This window comes from Calonectris borealis, chromosome 5, assembly GCF_964195595.1.
Source record: "Calonectris borealis chromosome 5, bCalBor7.hap1.2, whole genome shotgun sequence".
Taxonomy (NCBI): domain Eukaryota; kingdom Metazoa; phylum Chordata; class Aves; order Procellariiformes; family Procellariidae; genus Calonectris; species Calonectris borealis.
In genome coordinates, this window is record NC_134316.1 from 51,133,087 (window position 1) to 51,159,006 (window position 25,920).

Consider the following 25,920-nt stretch of genomic DNA (forward strand, 5'->3'; position numbering starts at 1 on the left):
AAATATTTTTTTTGTATTTTGTGGTACTGAAAAAGGTATCTGAGTTGGGACAACTTCTAAATTTAAAAAATGTAATTGTCTCCAAATTAAGTCAAAGAAAACCTATTACATTTTTTTTTAAAAAAAACCCACAAAATGTTGGTTCCATCGAAAACTAAAAATCAACGATGCTGAGATTCCATCCTTTACGGAGAATACATTTATTCAGACAAGTTGTTCTCCTCTCTACCCCTCTGCAAGGCATTAGGTTATGCAGTTATCTTAAAATACTGGAAAAAATAGATGCACCTACAGTTTAAATGTGTTGAATGAGTTCTAATTATATGAATGAAGCTGTGGATTTCACCAGATTACTTAATATTTTGAGAAATTACTTTTTTTATCTATGATATAATTTAGTCTCAGAATTTCCTGTCATTGCTTTTCCCCATTCATCTCCAGAGTCATCTTGTTTTCTTCAGCATAACTTATAGTAAAGGAAAATCATAGAATAGTTTGGGTTGGAAGGAACCTTTAGAGGTCATCTAGTCCAACCCCCCTGCAATGAGCAGGGACATCTTCAACTAGATCAGGTTGCTCAGAGCCCTGTCCAACCTGACCTTGAATGCTTCCAGGGATGGGGGCATCTACCACCTCTCTGGGCAGCCTGTTCCGGTGTTTCACCACCTTCATTGTAAAAAATTCCTTCCTTGTATCTAAATCTAAATCCTCCCGCTCTTAGTTTAGGTCTTACCAGAGCAGAGTAGAGAGAAGATAAAGAACAGTTAAATCTGTGATGTAAATGAAATTAAACCAAAACTTTTTTGGTTTGTAATGTCTTTGCTCTTATGTAGGAAGCCATTGAAATATCTGTCAAAGTCTTATAAATCTTATTTCAATCTAATTTGGATGACACAACATGCCAGAAAAGTCTTCTGAAAACTGAAAAATTTTCTACTGCAGCAATATAATTTAGTTATTCAGCTATCTCAGTATTGACAAGGATTCATAGCAGCACTTTGCTCAATTATGATTCTTGCTTTCCTCACTCTAAAAGCTAGATATTTAACTCTTAAATAAAGCATCCCATCTCAGCACAGGAAAGACCCCACCTGGAGTACTGCATCCAGCTCTGGAGTCCTCAGTACAAAAAAGACATGAACCTTTTGGACCGGGTCCAGAGGAAGGCCACAAAGATTATCAGGGGGATGGAACGCCTCTCCTATGAAGAAAGGCTGAGAGAGTTGGGGTTCTTCAGCCTGGAGAAGAGAAGGCTCCAGGGACACCTTAAGAAAGATGGGGACAAACTTTTTAGCAGGGCCTGTTGCGACAGGACAAGGGGTAATGGTTTTAAACTAAAAAAGGGAGGATTTAGACTAGATAGAAGGATGAAATTTTTTACAATGAAGGTGGTGAAACACCGGAACAGGCTGCCCAGAGAGGTGGTAAATGCCCCATCCCTGGAAACATTCAAGGTCAGGTTGGACAGGGCTCTGAGCAACCTGATCTAGTTGAAGATATCCCTGCTCATTGCAGGGGGGGATTGGACTAGATGACCTCTAAAGGTCCCTTCTGACCCAAACTATTCTATGACTCCCTTTTAAATTTCATAAAGTTTTCTTGAATTTTCCTTTACAGAGGAGATTGACTTTTCTACGCAAATGTTATGTGCCATTAGTACTAAATATTTAAAGAAACGTAGTATAACATACTTTAAAGTCTTTTAGATTTACAGTATAAAACCTGGTCATTGCAAAATACTAAAAGCATGAAAATCAAGAGTTTTCCACTTTAATTCAATAAATTAAATATTTTAACTGTTCATCTCACAGTAACTATTTACTCCTCTATACAGAAAAACAACCCTAAGTATGTAACAGTTATGCTGTCAAAACAAGAAGCAATCTTCACCGAGTTTAACACAAGGCAAGTCGCATTGGATTCTCTATGTTGGCTTTCAAGGTCTCCAGAAACTTTGAAGCCAGTTCATCATCTACCACCCGACCATCACTTGAAAGAGTCACTGTCATGAGTTGATGCTGCTTAAGTTTCTCATTCCCTTCTTCATCTTCCACAACCTTGAGCTCTGGTCTTGCTCGGCCCACAGCTAGGATGCAGGCCTGAGGAGGGTTTATGACTGCAGTGAAATCATTGACGCCAAACATGCCCAGATTGGAAATACTGAATGAAAGAGAAAAGAGTTATGAGTAATGCCAGAAATTGTATATCCCCTAGAAGAAATAATCTATATTCAATGACTGCTATGACCTAATTCTCTCCCAAGGCCAAACCCATTAACTTTAAAATAGATCTGAACTGGATTTCAGTTGGGCACATTCAGACACTCAAGGATTTGGGATTTTTGCAATTACAACTAATGTACCTTTTTAAAGTCCCATTTCTTTACAATAATATATCCTTGCATTGCAAGGCAGAAAGTAGGACAGGAAAAGTGATATCTTCAAATAAACTTTGCCTGTCCCTATTCCAAGCCAAATGTCTTTTAGATTGAACCTCACAACTTCAATTTACAATGGCTGCTGATAATCAAGTGATACAATTTGGGCATCTAGATATCATCAGGCATAGGAAAGCCGCCTCATGCCTTTCTCCCTTGAACATTTTTTGTCTGTGTCACCAAGTGGGAAGTGGTATATTAGAAAAGGCTTGGATTCTTTTGTGACAGATTGTCCACAGAGAAAGCTGGCCCACCATCTCCTCCTTTTTGTTATACTTACTGCAAAAAGTGGAAAAAAGATTAATCTGTATAGAAACATAGAACAGTTTGGGTTGGAAGGGACCTTTAGAGGTCACTAGATGACCTGCAATAAGCACGGACATCTTCAACTAGATCAGGTTGCTCAGAGCCCTATCCAACCTGACCTTGAATGTTTCCAGGGATGGGGCATCCACAACCTCTCTGGGTAACCCGCTCCAGTGGTTCACCACCCTCATTATAAAAAATTTCTTCCTTCTATCTAGTCTAAACCTACCCTCTTTCAGTTTAAAACCATTACTCCGTGTCCTGTTGCAACAGGCCCCGCTAAAAAGTCTGTCCCCATCCTTCTTATAAGCCCCCTTTAAATACTGAATGGCTGCAATAAGGTGTCCCTGGAGCCTTCTCTTCCCCAGGCTGAACAACCCAACTCCATCAGAGGCGTTCCATCCCCCTGATCATTTCTGTGGTCCTCTTCTGGAACCGCTCTAACAGGTCGATGTCTTTCTTGTGCTGAGGGTTCCAGAGCTGGACGCAGTACTGCAGGTGGGGTCTCACCAGAGCAGAGGGGCAGAATCACCTCCCTCGACCTGCTGGCCACGCTTTTTTTGACACAGCCCAGGATACAGTTGGCTTTCTGGGCTGCAAGTGTACATTGCCGGCTCATGTCCCATTCTTCATCAATCTGCTCTCAATCCTTTCATCCCCCAACCTGTATTGATACCAGGGGTTGCCCTGACCCAGGTGCAGGACCTTGCACTTGCCCTTGTTGAACTTCATGAGGTTCACCTGGGCCCACTTCTCAAGCTTGTCCAGCCTCCTCTGAATAGCATCCCTTCCCTCAGGCCTGTCAGCTGCACCACTCAGCTTGGCATCATCTGCAGACTTGCTGAGGGTGCACTCAATCCCACTATGTCACTGATGAAGATATTAAACAGTACTCATCCCAATATGGACCTCTGAGGGCCACCACTCATCACTGATCTCCATCTGGACATTGAGCCATTGACCACTGCTCTCTGGATGCCACCATCCAGCCAACCCATATCTCTCCAATTTAAAAAGAAGGATGTTGGGGGGGACCGTGTCAAAGGCCTTTTCATAAGTCCAGATGTCTGATATCATTTAACATCAGTGGCTCTTCTCTTGTCCACTAATATAGTCACTGCACTGCATAGAAGTAGGTTGGTCAGGCAGGACTTGCCCTTGGTGAAGCCATGCTGGCTGTCTCGAATCACCTCCATGTCCTCTATGTGCCTTAGCATAGCTTCTAGGAGGATCTGTTCCATGATCTTCCCAGGCACAGAGGTGAGGCTGACAGGTTGGTAGTTCCCAGGGTCCTCCTTTCTACCCTTTTTAAAAATGGGTGCAATGCTTCCCTTTTTCCAATCACCAAGGACTTCACCTGACTGCCTTGACTTTTCAAATATTATGGAGACTGGCTTGGCAACTACATCAGCCAATTGCCTCAGAACTCTGGGATGCATCTCATCAGGTCCCACAGACTTATGTATATTCAGGTTCCTCAGGTGGTCACGAACCTGATCTTCTCTTACAGTGGGAAGGACTTTGCTCCCCCTGTCCCCATCTTGTGGTCCATCCTCTTGAGAGGTGTGGGAAGAGAGGCTGCCAGTGAAGACTGAGGCAAAAAAAGTTTTCGAGTACCTCAGCTTTCTCCTCGTCCGTTGCTACAAGTTTGCCAGTCTTGCTCATCAGGGGGATACGCTTTCTTTAACCTTCCTGTTCTGGATGACATACCTGTAGAAGCCCTTCTTATTATTCTTTGCATCCTTGCCAAGTTCAGGTCCAGCCATGCCTTCGCCTTCCTGACCCTATGCCTGCACAACTGGGCAGCATTCCTATACTATTCCCAGGATACCTGTCCCTGCTACCACTGTTTGTGCTCCAGTGTAGCCAGCACATCTCAGAGCAACTGTCTGAGGGCCCTCGCTAGCACTCCGTCCCTCTAACCTTGGCGAGTCATCCCACAGCTTGTCATGGGCAAGCCTGATATTATCCCCCTTCCTCCTTCAAGTCTAGTTTAAAACTCTGTCAGTGAGCCCTGCTAGCTTGTGAGCAAAGACCCTCTTCCCCCTTTGAGAAAGGTGAATCCCATCTGATGCCAGGAGGCCTGGTGCCATGTAGACCATCCTGTTATCGAAAAACCCAAAATTGTGGCGGTCACACCAGCCACAGAGCCATGTATTAATTGACTGGGTGCGTCTGTTTCTTCCAATGTCGCTGCCTACAACTGGAAGGAGAGGGGAAAAAATAACCTGTGCTCCAGATTCCCTTACCAACCGTCCCCAGGCCCTGAAGACTCTTTTGATCGCCCCTGGACTACACGTTGCGGCTTCATCACCAGCCACATGGAAGAGCGGTAATGGGTAATAGTCCGAGGGCCGTACCAGGCTAGGAAGTTCCCTGGTGATGTCCTTAAGCCGGGCCCCAGGCAGGCAGCAGACTTCCCTAAGAGGAGGGTCTGTCCAGCATATTGGACCCTCTGCTCCCCTCAGAAGGGAGTCGCCAACAACTATAACCCATCTTTTCTTCTTCATGGTGGTGGTCGTGATATGGGGGGTAGGCCTTTCTGACCTTGGCAACACCTCTGGTGTAGATGGACCGTCATACACATCATCCATTGACTGGCCTTCCACATCCACAGCCTCAGACCTGTTGTACAGAAGCACCTGGGAAGGCGAGGTGGGCAAGGAGGGGGTTCGCCTGCCACCCTGAGTGTGGACTTGCCTCCATTCACTCCTTTCCTTTAAGCTATTGCCTTCAGGCTGGTGGGGGGAGGATACAGGATGCCCTTGACCTTGGTTTTTTGCCGGTGGCTGTTCCTGTTTCTGTCTCAGGGAGGGCAGAGCATGGTTCCACCGGTCTATCTCTTTCTCAGACTCCCTGATGCTTCTTAACCTTTCTACTTCCTCTCGTAGCTCCGAGAGGCTAAGCACCTGCTCACACCTCACACAGCTGTTCTCACTACTGCCACCTGTTACCAGTGAAATGCCCACAGTTCACACTTAGGGGCCATTTGTGATGATGAAGACATCCAAGCCTCCACTGCTGCATTTCCACACATTTTTTCTGCTGAAAGGCTTCAGAGATTTCTTTGACCACTCCTCCAGCATGAGAGCCACATACTCCAGACAGTTGCAACCCAGGCACATTAATATACATTACAGCAAGGTAGAAGTCTGCAGTATTACTCTCATCATAAACTATCTATTCTAGAAGATATGATTAACATAAGCATTCAGAATTAGCTTTTAAAAAAATTGACAAAAAGTGAGCTAAGCTAAAGTTTATATAACAAAAAATGTTGCTTGATGCTACTGCAAAGTACAGTACATTAAAAGTTTTAGAAACTTGGGGAGTGTAAAAAGTCAGCTGAGAAATTAATTGTGCAACTGTGTCATTACATTTATGCTAGTGTTTTACACATGCCATTTATTTCTCATCACTGAGTTCACTAGCTCTTTTTTGCAGAGTACGTTTTATAGAAAAAAAAATTTACTAAATGTATGCTACTACTTAAAATTGATCTACTCAGTTTTTAATGTTTCAGTTAAAAGTAAGCTATAAGAGTTAACACCACAACTTTGCTGTAACTTTTTTTTGCCCTTTTAGAGACATTCCTCTGAAGAGTTAATTGAAGACAAACTGGACATCACAGTCTGCTGAGATACCTCTGCCAAACAACTCCTTTTAAAGTATTTCTTTTAAAACTATTATCAATGGATTTTCCTAACTACAGAATGCAATTAAAAAAAAAAAAAAACAAAACAACAAAAAAACCCCCAAAAAACCCAAACCCAAACCCCAGTTCTTCTGCAATTGGGAAAGATTAGGTGCAAAAATAAAAGTCAGATCAGTCTCGGTATGAAAAACATGAATTTCACACGAGGCCCAAATGAAATAAACCTGTACCAAGATAATTGTTTCCTCGTGATACAGGGCACTCAGGCTAGGTTTGGCCCTCAGAATCATCACATGGAGTTTCATCCTAAATGGAGCAAGATTTTAAAAGGTAATTCTCAGTGGAATAGCTGAGAATAAAACAGTTCTGAACCCACACTGCATGTATTAAATGCTGCTAGAGAGTTTTACCTAAAAGATCCTCCCTGGTATTCTTCCGGTAACAGTTTTCCATCTCTTGCTTTCTTTGCTAGAGCCTAAGGAAAATGAAAGAAGAAAAAGAAGAGGAGAGAGGAAAGAAATTAAAGTGTTGTAATAGACTAATTCTTTTTACTTTCAGTAAGGCGTTATAAGTACTATACAGTCATGAAAAAGTCATCTGCTTTTGGATTTAGGGAAGCACCTCAGCAACACTGCTGTTGTAGCTGCAATTATTTGGCAAAGAGACTAGGACACAAAACTTCAATTTCTCAATGATATTGGCTGTTCAATAAAAGCTGTTCTCTCACCTTACAAATCTTGCTCCAGTTTTCACAGTGGAACTACCATTCTCTCTGGTGTTTTTAGATGATAAAAATATCTAGCAAAATACTGATGAGACAAATTCACAGTATTCTTCTTAATGTATTTGTTTAAAGAAACTACCATGTACCACTTCAGAACTTTCTAGCAGATTGAGAGAATGTATTTCTTCCAGCTAAGTATTCAACTACCTTAAAGACCACCCTTCTTGTGACCTCCATTTCATTTGAAAGACTTTTCTACTTCTAAATATAACAGAAGAAACAGTCCACAAATGTTTTGTTCAAAATACAGCCCAAGAAGTTCATACTATGTTCTAAGATAAGATCACAGAGAAAAAGAACCTTATCCCCACCTAGAATGTTTCTAGCTCAGAGGCCTCCTTAGACAGAAACAGTAGGAATCAGGATGAATAATTCTTACAGTAGTTGTCACATAATGAAGAAAGGACTCTGTGGACCTCAAGAGAAATAGCACTCATTGGTGGGTCAAGAGCCAGTTATTCAGCCACCAACCCGTTACTAACACCCTGTGAGTATCCAATGGAAAAGGTGGTGACTGGAAACGTGTTGGATGACTTCTCCATTAGTAGCAACCTTTTCAAAATGAGAAGCTCTTCAACTGACAGCAGAGACTGAAGTGGGAATATATGCAGGACAGATGATCTATCCTATTCATACAGAATACATTTAGTGTTTTTGGCTTGTATCATATTTATTCTGCACGTGCAAAAGTGCATGGAGAATGTCACATTATGACAATTGCAACATTATGACATTTTAAGACAAAAAGAACTGTTTCCAAAAGCACAGTCAGGGAAATAGACTCAGATATGCTTCTGGGAAGACTGATAAAAGCAAGACAGTCTGTTTGTATTTGCCTTCTTCTGTAACAATAATAATTAAATGACTGGAAACTATCATTAGTTTCATGTTAGGGAAATTTCAGTGGAAGTGAATAAAAATCGAAAAATCTACTTTATCACAACATGAAAAAGTGATATATCATATCTGTGAAACTTTCTTGGAGATTATTCCATGAATCCCCTCTGTTTTCTAGGAATTTTCCACTCCCTTTTTAGGAATTCTACCACTGTTTTCTTTTTCTAGGATTTTTTCCATGTTCTTTCTAGGAATTGACCTTCCCCCCCCCCTTTTTTTTTTTTAATTTCTAGATTGCTTTCCAGGAATTGCCCATTTTGCTTTCCCGGGATTTTCTACATGTGTTCTATGAATATCCTGTCAAGCACTCAATTCAATCTACCAAGAGGTAATTTCTATGAAACCTCACCCCTGCTTTTAAGGACCAGAGTCAATAAGTGGAAACTATGATTGAATTGACTTCTTTTGTTTGCATGTGGGTGGAGGTAGAGTCATTACAAAATAAACTTCCGCACAGGTAATGATTTGGTTAGTAATTATAGTTGTGACATGGATTAATCCCCTTTCATGTTGGTCATGGTAAACAACTGTCTTCCCTGTATACATTTCTAAACATCTTTCAGGCAAGGGTTCTGAAAGGCCACGGTAATGACTGCTTAGAAATATACATGCTTAGAAGTTTAAAAGAATCTCATTCTAATGAATCGCCTACTAAATAATTCAAGCTTATACCAAGTTTTACAAAATTTTGACACCCTTATTATGAATTTAAAAGTTAAAAGGATACACTGAATTTTATTTTAGGCTTTTATTTATCTCTGAATAATTAGTGAACCAGAAGACAATAGCCATGTAAACAGCGTTCACACAATAGGGTCAATACGAGAGTAATGCATATGTGCAATTGCATTATTTGAATGATGAAATATGGTGCTAGGATGCACATGACCTGGAAAGAAGTTCATGCAGCAGAAGAGGCCATATAAGCAATCTACACAAAGACAGCGCCTGCCAAACTACAGGGAGACTGGTAAAGAAGCAGCTGCAGTTTCAGTTTGTGCCTCCCACATGTGCATGTCAGGTACATATTTATTTCAATAATTCAGTGAAGAAGTTGAAAAGTAAAATTATGTTGGTGTGGACAGCTGCAATCTCTGTGACCCAACGACTTTCATATTGCGTAGTGTGATCTATGTTACACACATTCCATTTGAAATGAAAGAGGAATCCTTACTTTATCATAGTCCTATTAAACATAATGCAAGCGTACATTCCCATCACGGGAACTGCAGGACGCTAATTTATGGTAACAGAGGTTTGTAATACTGCATCACAGTATCACAGGTATTGGGGATGATAATGAAAGCACTACCTATATTTCACTTCTCATAATGCTTTTTTTCTTGTCATTCTATCACTAACCATAGAATAATGTAACAATCTCAGCTGACCTTTCTCCTTGGCTGGCTATTATATTAGTGAAAGGATTTGCTTTCACAACACATTCAACATTAAATAAGCAATATGGACTAGAAAAATCTTAAAAACATCCAATTATAAATGTTTTGTGGCATGACACTTATGCCTTTTCTGCTACAACTTGTTGGCGGAGGGGAACAACCAACAACAGACTATTATGATTTCTGTAGTTTTCAGTAAAAGACAAAAATTTACAGAGTGCAGCTTTGTTTTGGGACAGTTTTATGCCCTAGCAGCTACTTCCATTGCATTCCTCAGATACTGTAGGCCTTTGATTAGCACTCATTAAATGATAAAAAAAGGCTTGTCTTGGGACATTTCATCATTCATTGTATTTTTGCTTGCCATAAAATACTTCTGTGGCTGGCAACAACTGCCACAGATTCAAGTCAATCTAACTGGCACCTGGTCTATGCAAAATACTGCTCATTAGTCTGAGGAGTTTAATGTTACCTTTCGGGTGACATCCTCAACTGAACCGTATATTGAAAAAATGCAGACAGAAGTAAGTGCCATAATATAACTGCACAGGGAGTAACACAAGCAGCTATAAGCAAATTTCTGGGAAAGGTGGGGGAAAACCTCCCAAACAAACAAAATCTCAAATCCAAAGACCAGAAATACTAAAGAAATTAACATTATCTAGTTTTCTCATGAGGATTAAAGAAATACAATTATTTTAAATGGCAGAAGTCTGTACAGGTTTGTTTTTCAAACAGTCTAGCCAGCATTCAACTAAATAACATGATGGCTAAGTTATTGTTAATTAAAAATGAAGAGTTGCAAAACTAATAATAATAATTCTGAAGTCTAAGGAATGCGGAAACTGCGTTAGATCCATTTTGAAACTGCCTGTGTTATTACTGGTATGTATCTCGGTCATGCTACATTTTCTGCTACAGAAAAACTATATAGCTACTATATTCCTCAGCCTACCGTAGATTTAAGATCTACCTTGGCAGAGGCAGCAATTTCCTTTATTCCCTTGGCAGCAACATCTTTTATGATAGGTGTAATGAGACCTCGGTCTGTCGCCACAGCAATAGAAATGTCAATGGACTGCAGCTGCCTGCAGACTTCTCCATCCCAGGTTACGTTCACGTCTGGCATTTGCTAGAAGAGAGACAGAGAGAGTAAAAAAAGAACTGTTTTAACAGCTATTAAAAGAACAATGGTGCAATCAATTATCAAGAAAAAGGAAAATCCTTTTAGACACATAGCTACATATAGGCATTCACCAAATTAATTAGGGCATCACAGATTGCTGTCTGTAAATGAAGGCAAAAGAACAGGTCACATCTGTCATCAGGACTGCCACAAGCAAGACAAAAGAAAAAAAAAATCACTGTGAGGGTCTAAGAATAGATGTACATGACTAGCTTGCATTTATTTTATTTTATTTAAACTTACTTTGTCAAAAAGCATGAATGTATGCTCCAGGAACTGAAAATGGCAGGGCAGCCAGAAGATTTTTTGGTGCTGCTGGAAAAAAATTAACAAAAGCCTACAGGTTCCTTCAGGAGTCACTGAAACCACCTTACGGATGCCCAACATGCAAAGCTACAAAGCACTATCATTTCTCCCCAAAATAAATCACAGGATATTGACTTAAAAAGCATGGAAATGGACATCCTACTATACCCATGTGTTGTTTTCCACTCGTGTCTCAAGCATGACTCTCAAAGGAAGCTACAAATAGAATATGCTGCAGGTACACTCACTGTTATTCAGATGAGGTTCTCCTAAAATGCATCAGATTATTTTTTTTGTGTGTGGACTCAATTAAAATTGAGATAGTGTTTACTGATAATTTCAATGAGGTTTTTGAGTTTACCATATAAAGATGAAACAGCTCAGGGGGAAAAAAAACCCAACATATAGGTGAAGTCTCAGGTAATTGGTCATAGATACTGTGAAGGTACTATTTCCAATAAATCCAAGATTAGTATCTAGTGACCTTAATGAAATTAGGAATTAGGAAGTTGACTTCATAGTGGAGAAGGTATTCCAGAAAAAAGTATGGGAGGGACACATTATCTCTATCTAAACTAACTCCACTATCTATCTATCTCTACCTAAACTAACTCCACTATCTATCTATCTCTAAACTAACTCCACTATCTATATATCTCTATCTAAACTAACTCATCTATCTATCTCTATCTAAACTAACTCCACTCCTAGAAGAAGCAGTGTAACAGTACTCTCAGCTCCTGTTCTTTAACACCAGAATGTATAATTAAAAAAAAAACAAAAACAAAAAAACCAACACAAAAACAATGGTAGTACTCCTCTTTGCAAGTTAAAGAAACTTCAGGAAAGTCCCATAGTATACACAGTTGTAAGATGCCTTCAAGTGGGTATTGTGCAAGTATGACCCTCTATATAAGGTATCCAGAAGAGATGGTAGAGACAAAGATTTTCTCCTATCAACATCAATATGATTAGAATAGTCTTAATTTTGATATAGACCAGACAGTATTATTTCTCCCATTACTTCAGCAATGAAAGACTGTTTATTTTTAAAGGACAGCTGCTATAGCGGCTGTTGTTACTGAGCCCAACCATTTGTAGATATCAGTCTGGAAGCTTTCATTCCTTCCTCCAGCTTTACTCCTCCCTCCTTGTTCCAGAAAGCCAGAATTGTTCTAATGGGCTATCATCTGGTGAGCCCACTGGCACATTCACAAACCTCTGGCTGTCAAATGGGGTGACCAAGCCAAAAAGTAGAATTCATAATTGGACTTGTGATCCTAAGAACCGTGAAGGAAAAATTTAGCATGTTAAAAACTGATACAAAGCAGTATCTTGAGGTGTCTGCCAACCAATCACAAACTGTCAAACCAGCCGCTATCAGTTCATTCAATCTAAAAGAGCATGTCTTGCATTGTTCAGAAAGCAAAGGTAACAAATCCATGGCAATAGCAAACTGCTTCAAAATCTGCAGTCATTCATTGTCACACATAAGTACATTGCCTTGATGATGAGGGCAACCTCCATGGATAGTTAGAGGATCAAGCGTGTGTCCCCCTTAATCATCTTTCTACATGACAGAGACCTTTTCCAGCTGTTAGTGATCACTAAAAGACACTATTTCCTCCTGAACCTTAAAAATACTGGCCTTCAGCCTGGTCAGAGCTCCCACCTATGACTTATTCTAAAATTAAATGCAAACTGAATTTAAACCAAAAACACTCCACGTTTAAGTGAAACCATCACAATTCTTTCTTTTCACAAGTTTGGAAATAAGATTAATTTCACTTTATGTTTTCCAAGTGATTATATTTGAGACACTCTGGACTGAGGAAACAGGTCCAAAGTGTGGGAGTTCTCCTAAAGAAGGATCTCTGAAACCTTTCAGTTTCAAAAAATGAAGCGGCACTGGGAGTGTTTCCAAGCAGAGCAATCGACACAAATTGGAAGGCAATGTATCCAGTTCTACCCAGAGAACATGCAACTAGCTTATGGAGACTGTGAAGCTTCTGTAGTTTGGCACGGAATAGTAGACCCTAATGAAATTTAAGATCTTAACTACAGGATGTATTGCAATCCTTTAACTTTTACATTGAGAAAGGGAATAATGACAATTTTTTGCAATGAGCAAAGACTGGTTCCCTGAAGAATTTTTAATTCAAAGAAGAGGTCACTGAATATGCCATCAGAATACATCTGAGGTAATACACAAGATTGGTATAAGACTTGGATATGTATTTGTTTACAATTCTCTTACATCTGTAAGAGAAAACAAGATGCAACAGCAAAGAATAGAAGACTTATCTTGCCAATTGCTTTAGTCTGTTGACAAAGCATCTACTGTTATCTGCAGATGGTAACTGTAGTAAGTGGATCTTTACTGAGTTCTCATTTTTACAGTCCACACCATAGACAGTGTAGAGAATTTTACCTCAAGAGCTTAAAAAAACCTGACAATAAGCGATAAAGAATTACAAGATTGCTATGATCACATTCATATCTCCATATAAGCTCACAAAATACTTCTCGTCTCCTTGGCAGTTTACTATAAATCACATTTTTTTAAAGTCAATATTCACTTACCTTTAGAGTAACTGCAGTTGCCTTGATAATAAAATCATTTACAGATACTTTAATGTCATCTGCAAAACAAACAAACAAAAAAACCAGACACAACATAAGATTTTTTTATCAGCATTTGTGTGATGACAAGATTCCAGTGGTTCAGCAGTTTCACTTCTTTGAAACATTGCCAGAAAGTAACTCATCTTCAAACTACAATCATAAAAGCAATAAAACTTCTCTCCCCCTTGGCACAAAAGGAGTATCATCAAGGAAAAGTCTCCTGAGCAGAGACATTCTTGCTAGCCGTTACTAGAAGTCAAAAAAGCTCCAAACTTGAGTATTACTCATTCTTATAAGTAGCAGCCCATATGTGTTTTATGCTTTACATATTTACTGTCTATGTAGAAATCTATTGTAAGATCTAAATATACAGAGACAATCCTGGAGACTACAGTTCTTTATGTAGCGTGATGCATAACTGGAATAATTGCATAGATCAGCTTTTATTCAGCTATAAATCAGAAGTATGCTATTCTCCAGTGACCTTTGGGGGGCCTTATAATGTAAGAATTAGCAAGGTGAAGGCATCTGTCAATCCTTAAAATGGGTTAACAATATATTCTAAACCAGGCTGCAAAATAATATGAAAAGTAACAAAGTTGTTAAATTAAAAGCAAAGCTACACGCAAAAAAAGGCAGCATTAGCCAGAAGCAGGTAAAATAACCTTGAGAGCACTGGATTTTTTCAATGTGAGCCTAAGAAATACTGCATAACACTTAGTACATTTGCTTCCTTTCCCCAAAAGCTTGGGAGAAAGGAGAGATGGAAACAATGGCTGTATTTGCTCTGCATTATTTTTTTCCAAGTTTTATTAGACCAAAAGTACTAACTAAAATCAGGACTGGCAGCAGAAGCAAAGACTATAGATACAACACAGAATATGCCACAGTGGCTACAAGATTATCCCGAAGATGCATGATATTTACACAATATTAAATGCATCATTCTCACAATAAAAAACTACATTACCACCATCATCACTGCTGTCAGCTGAACAGATCAAGAAGCAAAACTACTTTGAGTCTGGTTTATGGCATGTAATACACATACCTTTAGAAATGCTTTTGTAAATAGAAAATTATTTATAGATAATTATATTAAGTGAAATCTTCTTAAGTGATTATAAATTTGGAGGAATGAACCAAGTATCCACTTATCACATGACTGACCTGCAACGTTTGCCATGGTTAGCAATCTATGTACAAAAGAGAGTCAGAATTCTAATGCAACACAATGGAATTTGCAAGTACTATGTTGCATTGACAGAATTTCGCATGAGACAAACCTGTATCTTGGTCATCAAATATATTTTTGTACTTTATATTTTGATTTATATATTACACTCCTAACCCTTGGCAAAAATGTCACTGTCCACTAGGGGGGCAGGAATACAGTGAAAATATAGGAGTACAATTTAATGAAGTATGTCTGATAATATTTTACTCTCAGTCATTGAAGTTTACAGTAAGGATAATTGCTATATTTTACCCCTGTTGTGGTTTAACCCCAGCCAGCAACTAAACACCACACATCCGCTCACTCACCCCCCACTCCGGTAGGATGAGAGAGAAAATCGGGAGGGCACAAGTAGGAATACTCATGGGTTGAGATAAAAACAGTTTAATAATGGAAATAAAACAAAGTAGAACAGTAATAATAACAATTATAACAACAACAATAACTGAATACACAAAGCAGGCAATGCACAATGCAACTGCTCACCACTCGCTGACCACGTGTCGCGAACGGTGGGAGAGGTGGGTCCCGTCCCTCGCTCCCCCCCCCCCCCCCCCCCCGGCTTTATACTAAGCATGACATCACATGTTATAGAATACCCCATGGGCCAGCTGGGTCAACCATCCCGGCTATGCTCCCTCCACCTCCAGCTTCGCCTGCACCTGGCAGAGCATGGGAGGCAGAAAAGTCCCTGGTGCAAGCACCACCCAGCAACAACCAAAGCACCAATGAGCCATCAACGCTTCTCTCATACCAAACCCAAAACACACCCCCCTCCCAAGCTACTGGGAAGAAAGTTAACTCTGTCCCAGTTGGAACCAGGACAACCCCCAAAACCAAAGCAGCTTACAGTAGAGAATGTGGCATAAAACTTCCACATTACATCTCATCATGTAGGAGAAACCACCACCATTTCTATCAGGGGTGGGGGGTGTGGAAATCTACCAGGACCATCTCTGCAATTCAATTTTATGCAAAGACATATGGTTCTTCCCCATCCCTATATTTTTAAAAAAATATTCATTAAGAATCCACAGCAGCAGTAGAGATGTGAAAAATTTTAAGTGAGCATTCATTCTGAAGACAATTTTTTACTTCATTTCTTACGACCTGCTGCTGTTTAAAGAAAATATCAACATCATAAATTGTCTTTGACATGTAACTTGTGAATAAGATATCATTAAAAAAAAAAAAAAAAGGGGTAGAAAAATGACCTGGGTACTCTTACATTAAAAAGTAGTCATTCAAAACTCCAGTGAAAGGAGAAGCAGCTTCTGTATCATCATCTAGAAAATCTGAATATACCAGTCTAATTTAATTTAGGACCTCACAAATAGATAAACAAGCATGGGCTAGTCACCAGTACTTAACAGTAGCCCTCCAATGTCAGCATTCTAGTTCCTAGGTGTACAGCTCTGTGACACTAAGCTGAGAGAAAATTCACTCACAGGGTAAAGCCTCAGGAACAGCAAATGACTATGAAGTACCCTAACATTCTTGGAGGGCTTATGCCTTGTGCTATAATGCCCCATCAAAAGACCTCTATATTGGGATACCCCCAGGAAAAACAAAACAGTCTAAATTGCTAGGAATACGTGGTTGCAAGCAGATCTTTTGTTATATCAACAAAAACATGGGTCAAGGAAAGAGAAAAGATTATCAACTTCTTTGTCAGACAGTCATATCACCACGTGAACACTTATTGTGTCTAAAACCTAGCTGGTGCCTCTGTATACAGAGCCTTTCAAGGCTAACTTCATTAGGTTAACCTTGAAAACCTTTTTCTACACATCCATATGATAACCCATTCATGTAAAGAAATTTAACTCGGACCTTGAAGATACTTTTTGATGTTGCACTGTGAAAACATGTTTTTTAACCTTGCCCCAGAAGCAAAGCTTTCAGTAAATCAAAAATGCTTCTACTGTTGAGCACTAGCATCTAGATGACCCAAGTAGGGGGAACCTTATTAAAGATTTAAGCTGGAAGAGATGCCACATAGAAAAACTATAGTATCTTTCTGGGGTAGGGGGGGTGTGGCAACAACAAAAAAACCCCACCTACCTACAGGTCCATGTGAAATAATACACATTGAATACTGGATTGCTAATGTGCCTGCCTTTCCCTGAAGACAAGAAAATTACTCATTTAAGTTACGTCGGTCTTGTCATACAAAACATTTACAGATGGGATCAGGAAAGCTTCTGAAGACCTAGGCACTCTGTCTAGGGCAATTACAATACCATTTTTTTGGAAAACAAACAACAAAACACCCCCCACAAAAAACATAAAGGCTAAAGATATCTTTCAACTCTTGTTCTACTGCTATTCTCCTTCATCATGCCAGAAAAAGCCCAACAAACAAACAAACAAAAACTCGTAAGAAGAAATAAAGACAGGTACCAAGAACATTTTGGTCAAATCACTGAAAGATTTCATCATAATTTGCTTGAAGAACAGCTAATTGTGGATCATCACCCAAAGCTACAGTAATAAAAATATTACTTTAAGATTACCAATTTACAATATGTCACTGGTCAGAAGTATTTATGTGACTTTAGAGTCTATATTTCATTGACTTAAAACTGACAGTTGTCTCCTGAGTGATAGAAAACCACATTTTGCTCTTTACCAAATTATTTATTACAGAGAAGTTATTTAATGCACATTGTGCAATGAGTACTTTGCACCTAAGAATAAGGGGCACACAAAAGTGTATACCTCCCTGGGATACCAAGAAATGCCAACTCTTACCTCCCTGTGCACTTTTACAAGTGCCTTATCAACAAAAGACTCACATCCATCTATTTTCCACAGTTCCGTACCCAGCTCTTTTCTTTCAAGAACCGAAAAGGGAAGTGATATCAGGATATCTACTCACAAAACCACAAACTATTTTATTACTGTTCATTGCTAGCTAGAAAAAAAAAAAAAACCACCTTCTCCTCTTCTTCTCTTATTTGACATCAGTCCAAACTGAATCTTCTACCTCTAGGATGCTCAAATACATTTCAAGTTGCAGATACCCCAAAAGATCACCTGAAACTCATCATTTCTGTGAAACCAACGTTTTCTTTCAGATTCACTTTAATTCATTTGAATTACCAAGTAAAGCTTCAAATGAAAAACAAGGTTTATTTTTACAAATCATATTGATTTAAATACTGTGTTTCCAATTATGTATAAAAGAATAAACTTAATGTTTAAAAAAAAAAATTAAATATACATGATACACATTTTTTCCAGGCTGTCATTTAAGGTGTCCTCTAAGACATTGCTTAAGCTACTGCAATTTGACAGAACCATACCTCAGGGGGACCACCCTCTAGAACAGACCTCAAAAAACAGGTTGTCAGACCCATCAAATTCACTCTCCCAACTCTGTACATTGAAAGCCCTCTGAGCTGTCAACTTTTCTTCCTTCAGTCTCAGCTCCTCCCCATTCTTATTTTCAAGAAATGCAGCCTTCGGATGTACAGCAATACGTTGTAACAACTCATATTTCCTCCCCTGTCAATCTTTCAGGCTCTCTTCCTTGTCAGCTTGGATTAGGTTCTTCATCCTTTCAAAATTTTTGTTAAACATAGCCCTACTTATTACCTAGAAAACTTTTAACCTAAAAAGGTCCTCTTACTCTTTCATGACTTTTTGAAGTCATTACTATATTTTGCTTTGAAAGTAGTAACTGACTGATGATAACTAAAGTCTCAAAACTGACATAAATGCTGAAGGTAATTTAGAATTCTAAATGGTAGATTTTTCTTCAGTATTATGTGCAGCCTCTGAAAATATTGTTCAGTAAAAAGTTATGACTCAAGTTGAATGAATGGGCAACAATTGATGATTAAATCTTTCTTTTTTTACAGCCTAACGATCCTTTTGATTTGGGGTCAGTTTTCTTGGCTAGCATTCAGACCCCTCTAACCAGCTTGTACAGGTGTGAAGATATTTGTGGCCTGATTCTGTGAGTAAAAGCCTCTAGGTTTCACAGACTTCAGTTAAACCTTAGAACATGCAGCATTTCTCAGAACTGGACCTAATTTGCGCAGGTTAAATAAAATCACAGCAATGTCAGCAGCTTTCACGCTCTTCTCTAAATGCTTCAATAAAGGAAAAGAAAGCACTCGGTTTCTCAATCAGTACAGCAATAAAGATGTAAATTAAAACTATCCTGCTATACTATACTGAATGCAGAGTTCACATGGCTTCGGAAAACTATCATTTGAACCTGAACCTGTAAGCTTTCAAACCATGATAGCAATGATGAAGCTTTAGAACAAAACTTGAAGTGTCACATATCACTGCCTTAGACCTATAAATATTTACTTTTCATTATTGTGGTAATGCCTAAAACAGCATATGCTATTAATTCTATTTCTACTACTTGGTGTAATAATGAGGATACACATCTAAAAGCTGAACTATCGAGAACAAATGATTTAAATGGTACCAGAAAAAAAACGACTAATTGAACAACACCAAAAAGAATCCATGTGAGATTGTTTATGTACCCTCCCCTTGCATAGACAGCTGTATTCTCCCATGAATGTCTTTAGTCTTTAGAAACAAACTTTGGTCTTTAAAAAAAAAAGTGTAGTAGTAGGAAAAAAAACCAAACAACTGCTCTCCTCTTTATAAAATAATGGGCCTTCAGAATTTTTTACCCACGTACAAACTTAGTACCAGGCTATGAGGTGTATGTGTGCATGTCTCCTTCAGCAAACAGAACTTCACTACTTGCTTACGCAGCTGAACAGTGTGGAAAATGAGATTTCATAAAATGGAATAAATTATGAATGAAAATTAAATTTATAAAGTGGTAGAGATTAATCTGCATGCCTGGAATAGTATCCAAACTTTGTAGGTATTGAAAAGTCAAGTTCTGTAAACAAGTAAATAATTCTTTCACCAGCATAATTAGCTAAACGTATCAAAAGAAAGAGTAATCAATATTTTCCCAATTTGATTTGAAAAGGAATCTCTCCTCTAAGCGAATGAAAATTAATTTAAAAAGCTATGCCTAATTTACTTTGGCTGCAACTGATAAACTAGACATCAACTGATCTCAACCGATTTCCAGCAGATAAAATGCAACAGATGTCATGTCATTTTAGGCAGAGATAAGATATTGTCAATTCAATAAACAATATTGCTAACCTCAGACACTAGAAATAAATATTATTCTTTGTGAAACATATTCCACATTTTATAGAAACTTAAGACCAGAAGAATCACTTACACTTATCGCAGTCAATCATACTACATGATCTTGACTAATTTATCAAGTTCTGCCTTAAAACCAGATAGATTTCCTGAGAAGGCTACTCTTCCTGGACAGCTGCAGTCAAACCTCATTTCTCAATGTATCAGAATTAGTTAGACCTCATGGACAAGCAGGAAATTGAAGGCAGGCGTTGCCCCCACCCAGGCCTGTCTCCCTTCCACTCAGCTACTGCTTCCTACATTGCAACATCACCTCAATTGTGCTTGTGTAACTGACTTACAGGTCTGATGCCAAAATGTATCAGTGCATTGGGACAGCTTAAAATAACTCAAGTTTTGGCATCAGAGGGAATGAAGATACTACAGAGGCAGAAACACGCAGCACAGGTTTTCAACGGTTTAATCCAGCTTTTCTGTGAAGAAAAATATCTCCAAAAATCTATAACCTCAGCAAGTAGCTTAGAGATAAGTGAAGATGGAAGATATGACTGAAAAAGGACAGGGAATTCATTCATTAATTTTTCGCACAGCTTACCAGATTGGTGACAGAGATATGACCTTGCTGAGAAAAATACAGTCTTATACTGCAAGTGCTCAACAATTCTCTCTCTGATCTTATTTCATTACCGTCCTTTAAATTCTTGTTCAAGATGTGTATTTAATGGAAAATAGCTTATAAGTGTGATGGAAAAAAGAAACATTACAAAATAAATTTTCCCTCAGGCTTAAATATCTCCGAGTCAAAAGATACAATTTTTAGAAAACCCTCTAACTTAAGGTAAGTTACTGAAGAGCAAGATGCCCTAGATTACTACAAGTCTAACCTACTCAGCTGTAAATCCGGCTTGATCAAACTAACTTACAGATGTTAAAGCTTTATGAAAACATTTGTTTCCATATTTCTGACACTGGTATTTATAAATACATTGCATTGTGTGGGTGTCCTCTTTACAGAATATTAAACCAGCTACCAAATAAAAAAAAAAAAAAAAAAAGAAGGAAAAATGCTAGTAACTGCAGGCAATTGCAAGAACTGACCTAATATAAAACAATGCTTTCTTAAAGAGTTTCCACAGGTTTTGGTTTAATACCTTCATGAACCATGAAATTGGAGCCATTTCCTGTAGACAACATTAAACTCAGTATATTGACCAAATATTTCTAAGTAAAATTTATTTAAATTAAGAAATTATAGTAATAAAAATTTTCATTCAGTTTTTTTACCCAACTAAGAAGTCCTTAAACAAAAAGACATTAAGCAAACACCACTTCTGTGATATTTTTGGATGAAAATTAAGTACCTGCCTGAAGAGTCTTCTATTGAAAAATCCTTGTTTCTTTAAATGCATTTCATATATACTTTGTTGACCTGAGATTTGGGAAAGAAGATTCTAGTCCGCATAGCTAATTTTGAAACTATTAAAACACTCTGTTGCACAGTACACTCAGCTGATTCTAGCAAAAACAAAGCAATCTTTGATTATGACCTTAAACTTCAAGAACTTTTTCTAAATAAGTCACTTCAGTGAATACAAGTTGAGACAAAAAGGGAAAATTTAATTTCTTAATCTTATCATAAACATTTCTGTATAAATACGACACAGTGGACACATTACAAAATTTGGGATTTACACATATATATATTGAGATTTATAGCTTTTAATCCAATTCTCAATGTATATTTTAAAATTATCCAGTTTTCTGTGGGACAGATTTCTATTCCAACAGCTTAACATAGCTTTAAGCATATATATAAATTTCAGTGAAAGAGATAACCCTGCCTCCTTCACATTAATAACATTACTTCGCCTTTAAGAGGCATTTACCATCCATTGGCTGGCATGTGCTAAAAGATCGCCTTCTTTCCTCACCATGGAAAAAGCCATTCTCACCCAGAATGTGAGAGGCTGCATTAGCTTTTCTTTTCCAGTAAATTCAACAAAGAGGCCAGCAAAACGAAATTTTAACATTGTAGCTAGAAGGACAGAGCATGAGTGTATTTTAATTTGAAGTTTCCCCTATTATCTTTCATACGAATAATTTGAGATTTTAACCATCAAGAATCTAAATATTGCTGCATCTGGATGGAAGGAAACAAAAATCCACTGGACAACGCATAGTCCTGTGTTAAACTGCATTTGTCTACAGAGTGTTGTGTTAGTTGGCAAAGTAACACCTCTGTTTTCCTATATCTTGATAAGTTGTCCAATTCAATAATCACAGGGAACTACAGCTTGAGTCCAACATACAGAATACCGAAAAAGATTATTTGAATGTATAGTGTTCTGCCTATAAAAAAATCTACACCTCCTGGGCAACATTACGTAAACAAGACAACTATGCATTAGTACCACATTTATAGTAAATCAGTTTAATCACTAACCTTTGGCCAATTCTTTTCTTAACTTCAAAATAGCATCAATGTCACAGTCAGCAGCAGCATATGCATGAGGTATAGTAGTTTTAGACTCTGTTAATCTCTTAGCAATAACTCTTCGGATGTTGCTAGCTGGGATTTCTGTGAATGTGCCCTGAAAGAAATCATATGCTGCATATTAAATATCAAGAGAGCAAATATATTTCCCCGTTGCTGAAACAGAACTCCAGCATTGATGTGTTATCATCAGTGACTCCTGCTCACTTCAAATATCCCCTAGATATCAAAAAGCAATACATTCCAACTACTGAAATTAATATGATTAAGACCATTGAGTGTTCTAGTCTATTCCACTTAACTTGGATCAACACAACAAGTTTTATAGAATAAAGATAGTTTCACTTTACATTATAGAATTAATCCTACTATTCTAGCAGACTGCTTAAAAAAAGAAAAAAATCCAAATATTCAGGCATTAATTCTCAGACAGAGTATATAAGCACCGTTCCATCTGCCAGACCTGGCATATTGCTCAGAATATGCTTTGTTCCATTTAAATTATAATAGAATATTTCCTCAGTAAGCTACTGCTTTTTCAGTTCCCTAAGCGGTTCCTTAAGACAAGCTTTACTGCGTATCTTTTTTATTATTCTTCTCTCTCCTTCCAGATATATTCAGTAATGTTTCAATGCAGAAGTTTTCCCAACTTCTTCAAAGAAGCAAGTCAACTTTCAAGGAATCTCTTGAAATACCAGTGACTACAGAAAGCAAGAAAATAAATGATTCTGTAAAACATTATCTAATCTATACCTAATCTATAGCACGTATACTACATACTGAGTAGTACTCAACACACAACAATTTGCAATATGTATGTTCTGGTGCAATCATAGAAACATTTTTTTTCTGTAATGGAAAAATATCTAAGTTTGAGCTTTCTGTGCTTCGTTTGGTTCTTTGTACAGTACAAAAAAAGCAGCATTTTCTGAATATTATGAATTGTTGCTACATTGTAAACTTCTGCCTGTAAAGATACTTAAATTTTAATTCTAGAGCCAGAAAGGTTTTTCTCCCCATTTTTCACAAAAGCTTTTCAATTTCTATTAATGTGCACTTCAGCACGGGCATTTATTCTTTAAAAAATAATTTCTGGTATTTCTAACATTTCAAATAGAAACTGTATTTAGGTGCTAGAGTTTGCAAAATTACTTTTCAAAGCAACCACTAAGCCCTTTCCTTCCTTGCTTCTTGACAACTCACCAATGGACATTTACATCTACTTATATTGCAGGAAAGCAAACGAATGAAGAACAGTAAAAATAAATCAGAATTCAAGTTTCTCCGAGTTTGGAAATACACACTGACATACTGATCCTGCAGGGATTGAGGGAAAGGGTGTATTGTTGATTTCCAAAGTAGTGGCATCTTCTTGTTTGGGGACTGAAATAAAACTGCTGCCTCCCTGACCTTTACCCTTCCAAGGCTTGAAATGTAAATTTTTTCAGGGCTTCAATTTGCAACTTACACAAAGTAGTGTGCAGACCATAATTTCAAGAGCTCTGTAAAACTGCAGAGCGGAATTACACTGCTTTAGAATCACTCTAACATGCTAAAAACTGCACATGACTGGGCTTGGCATCTGGGCGGCCTTAGTTTCCTTCATCTCTCCAGTTCTGGAAATCTCATATAGCTACTTAATTAGCCATGGCAATATTTAGCTGTAGCAATGTTGAGGATTTAACAGAAACGTTACCAGTGCAGCAGGTTGTCCTGGTGTGGAAACTGGTGGAACTGCTGGCCTTGGATAAGCAGAAGTCACAGCTGTTGCTTGTGAAGCAGAAGGCACTGCAGTATGCTGGGGAGGAGCTGGAGAAACCACAGGTTTCAATTCACTGGGTTTGCCCTTCTGCTTCTCTTGCAGAAGTTTGAGAGCATCTCTGGTGATTAAACACAGTGAAATACTGACAACAGAGAAATCATTTCAAAAATTCCCAAAGTATTACTATTCCATCACTTATTTTAATTAATTAGCCACTTCTGTGCATTTAAATTTCTGTTGTCAAACCAAACATTAAGAAGGTGATTATTATTAACTGATACAAATTTTGTGTCTCTTTTGTGATTTTTTTTTAGTAAATTCTCATTAACTTCTGTGACTATAAGGGCTTGAACATGCAGTAACAGAAAACATTTGTGTTGGAGAAGCATAACATTCATCATCGCTAATTGTGAGTGTACAAGGTCATTTGTGAATTGCACTAACAATTCTTCTAAATAAGATATCAGAGTACACTTACTTAGGCTATAAAGTCTCAAATAAAAGCTGTTTCATCTGTTATAGTTGTAATCATTTGAATTTAATGTAATTAATTAGTGTTGAGTAGTACATTTATCATTCATTTCTCTGTACCTTTCTGACATAAATATGCACAAACAGGTGTAGAAAGTATACAAGTCCATACTTCATAAGCAATTTGAAAGACAGCACCACATTAAAGAACCAAAGCCAAAAACTGAGTAACATCTAACAGTCCCAGGTGTGGTTGAGCCTCATCTACTCTATAAGCATTCTCCCAGGGTCTTCATACTGATACAGCTACCACCACAAAACTTCCCTCTTGTGGGCACAGTATAAGAGACATAAGTAAACTCCCATCTTTAAGCTATAACACTACACCTACCCTAGCTGCATTGTATTTATAAAGCAACATGCTAAAGATTAGAACCTACGAGGCTAAACGGAGAAGACTGCATTTACACCACCACTGCCAATTGCAAGGGAAATAAGCTATAGTAAAATTTCTGTTTTGCAGTTGTAACTGCACCTATACTAGCGACTTGTTAGAAGAGCTGTATCAGTCATAGGTCTCCTCTCTTTATGCTCCAGATCTGATAACAAAAGTCTGTATCATATACCCTAGATAAAGCTCTATCACTTCATGAAGACATCACCACAGCATGTACACAAAAGTTTACGTACACAAAGTTTTATTACATAAACTGGCAGAGGAAATTAAAAATAAATGTAAAAATCAGACTACTTACAACCATACCATGGCTTTGAAACATAAGCCATAAATACTAAACAACAAAGCTATCTGATTTCATTACATTACTGCTTGAGTGAGAGTCTATTCTTGAGTGAGAGTCAATAGTTTGTGTGTTACTAAATTTTTCTAGAAAGGACAAAATCTCAGAACAACTTTACGCGTTCTCAGTTCTTCCTAACAAAGTAGCACTCCAGAACCAAGAACTGAAAACTGTATGTTCTATATAATGCCTTTTACTGATTGCTGACTTGCTTCAATTTATTTTTAGCTTCAATACATACTTCAGCAAATGATACTAAAAATAAAAAACACTGAGCTCAGGATGTAAATTTGTCATTATTAAAGTTGTTACTTGTTTTCCCAAATGAACACGTTAGCCAAAATTTGTTTTAAAAATAAATGTTCAGTATTTAACATAACTACTATATTGGGGGAAA

The 25,920-nt window shown here is 37.9% G+C and overlaps 1 protein-coding gene across 8 annotated transcripts in view; it reads right to left on the reverse strand.

Moving 5' to 3' along the window:
- PDHX (pyruvate dehydrogenase complex component X) overlaps positions 1-25,920 on the reverse strand; it is a 79,890-nt gene that overhangs the window by 16,618 nt on the left and 37,352 nt on the right. For 3 of the 8 annotated variants that reach the window (XM_075152391.1, XM_075152393.1, XM_075152397.1), the window contains exons 6-10: positions 24,187-24,370; positions 22,440-22,587; positions 13,555-13,613; positions 10,453-10,611; positions 6,809-6,873 (exon numbers count right to left, since the gene is read on the reverse strand). In XM_075152391.1, coding sequence (XP_075008492.1) covers positions 6,809-6,873; positions 10,453-10,611; positions 13,555-13,613; positions 22,440-22,587; positions 24,187-24,370 — 615 coding nt within the window. The other 5 variants (XR_012673995.1, XM_075152392.1, XM_075152390.1 and 2 more) reach the window with 5 other exon arrangements.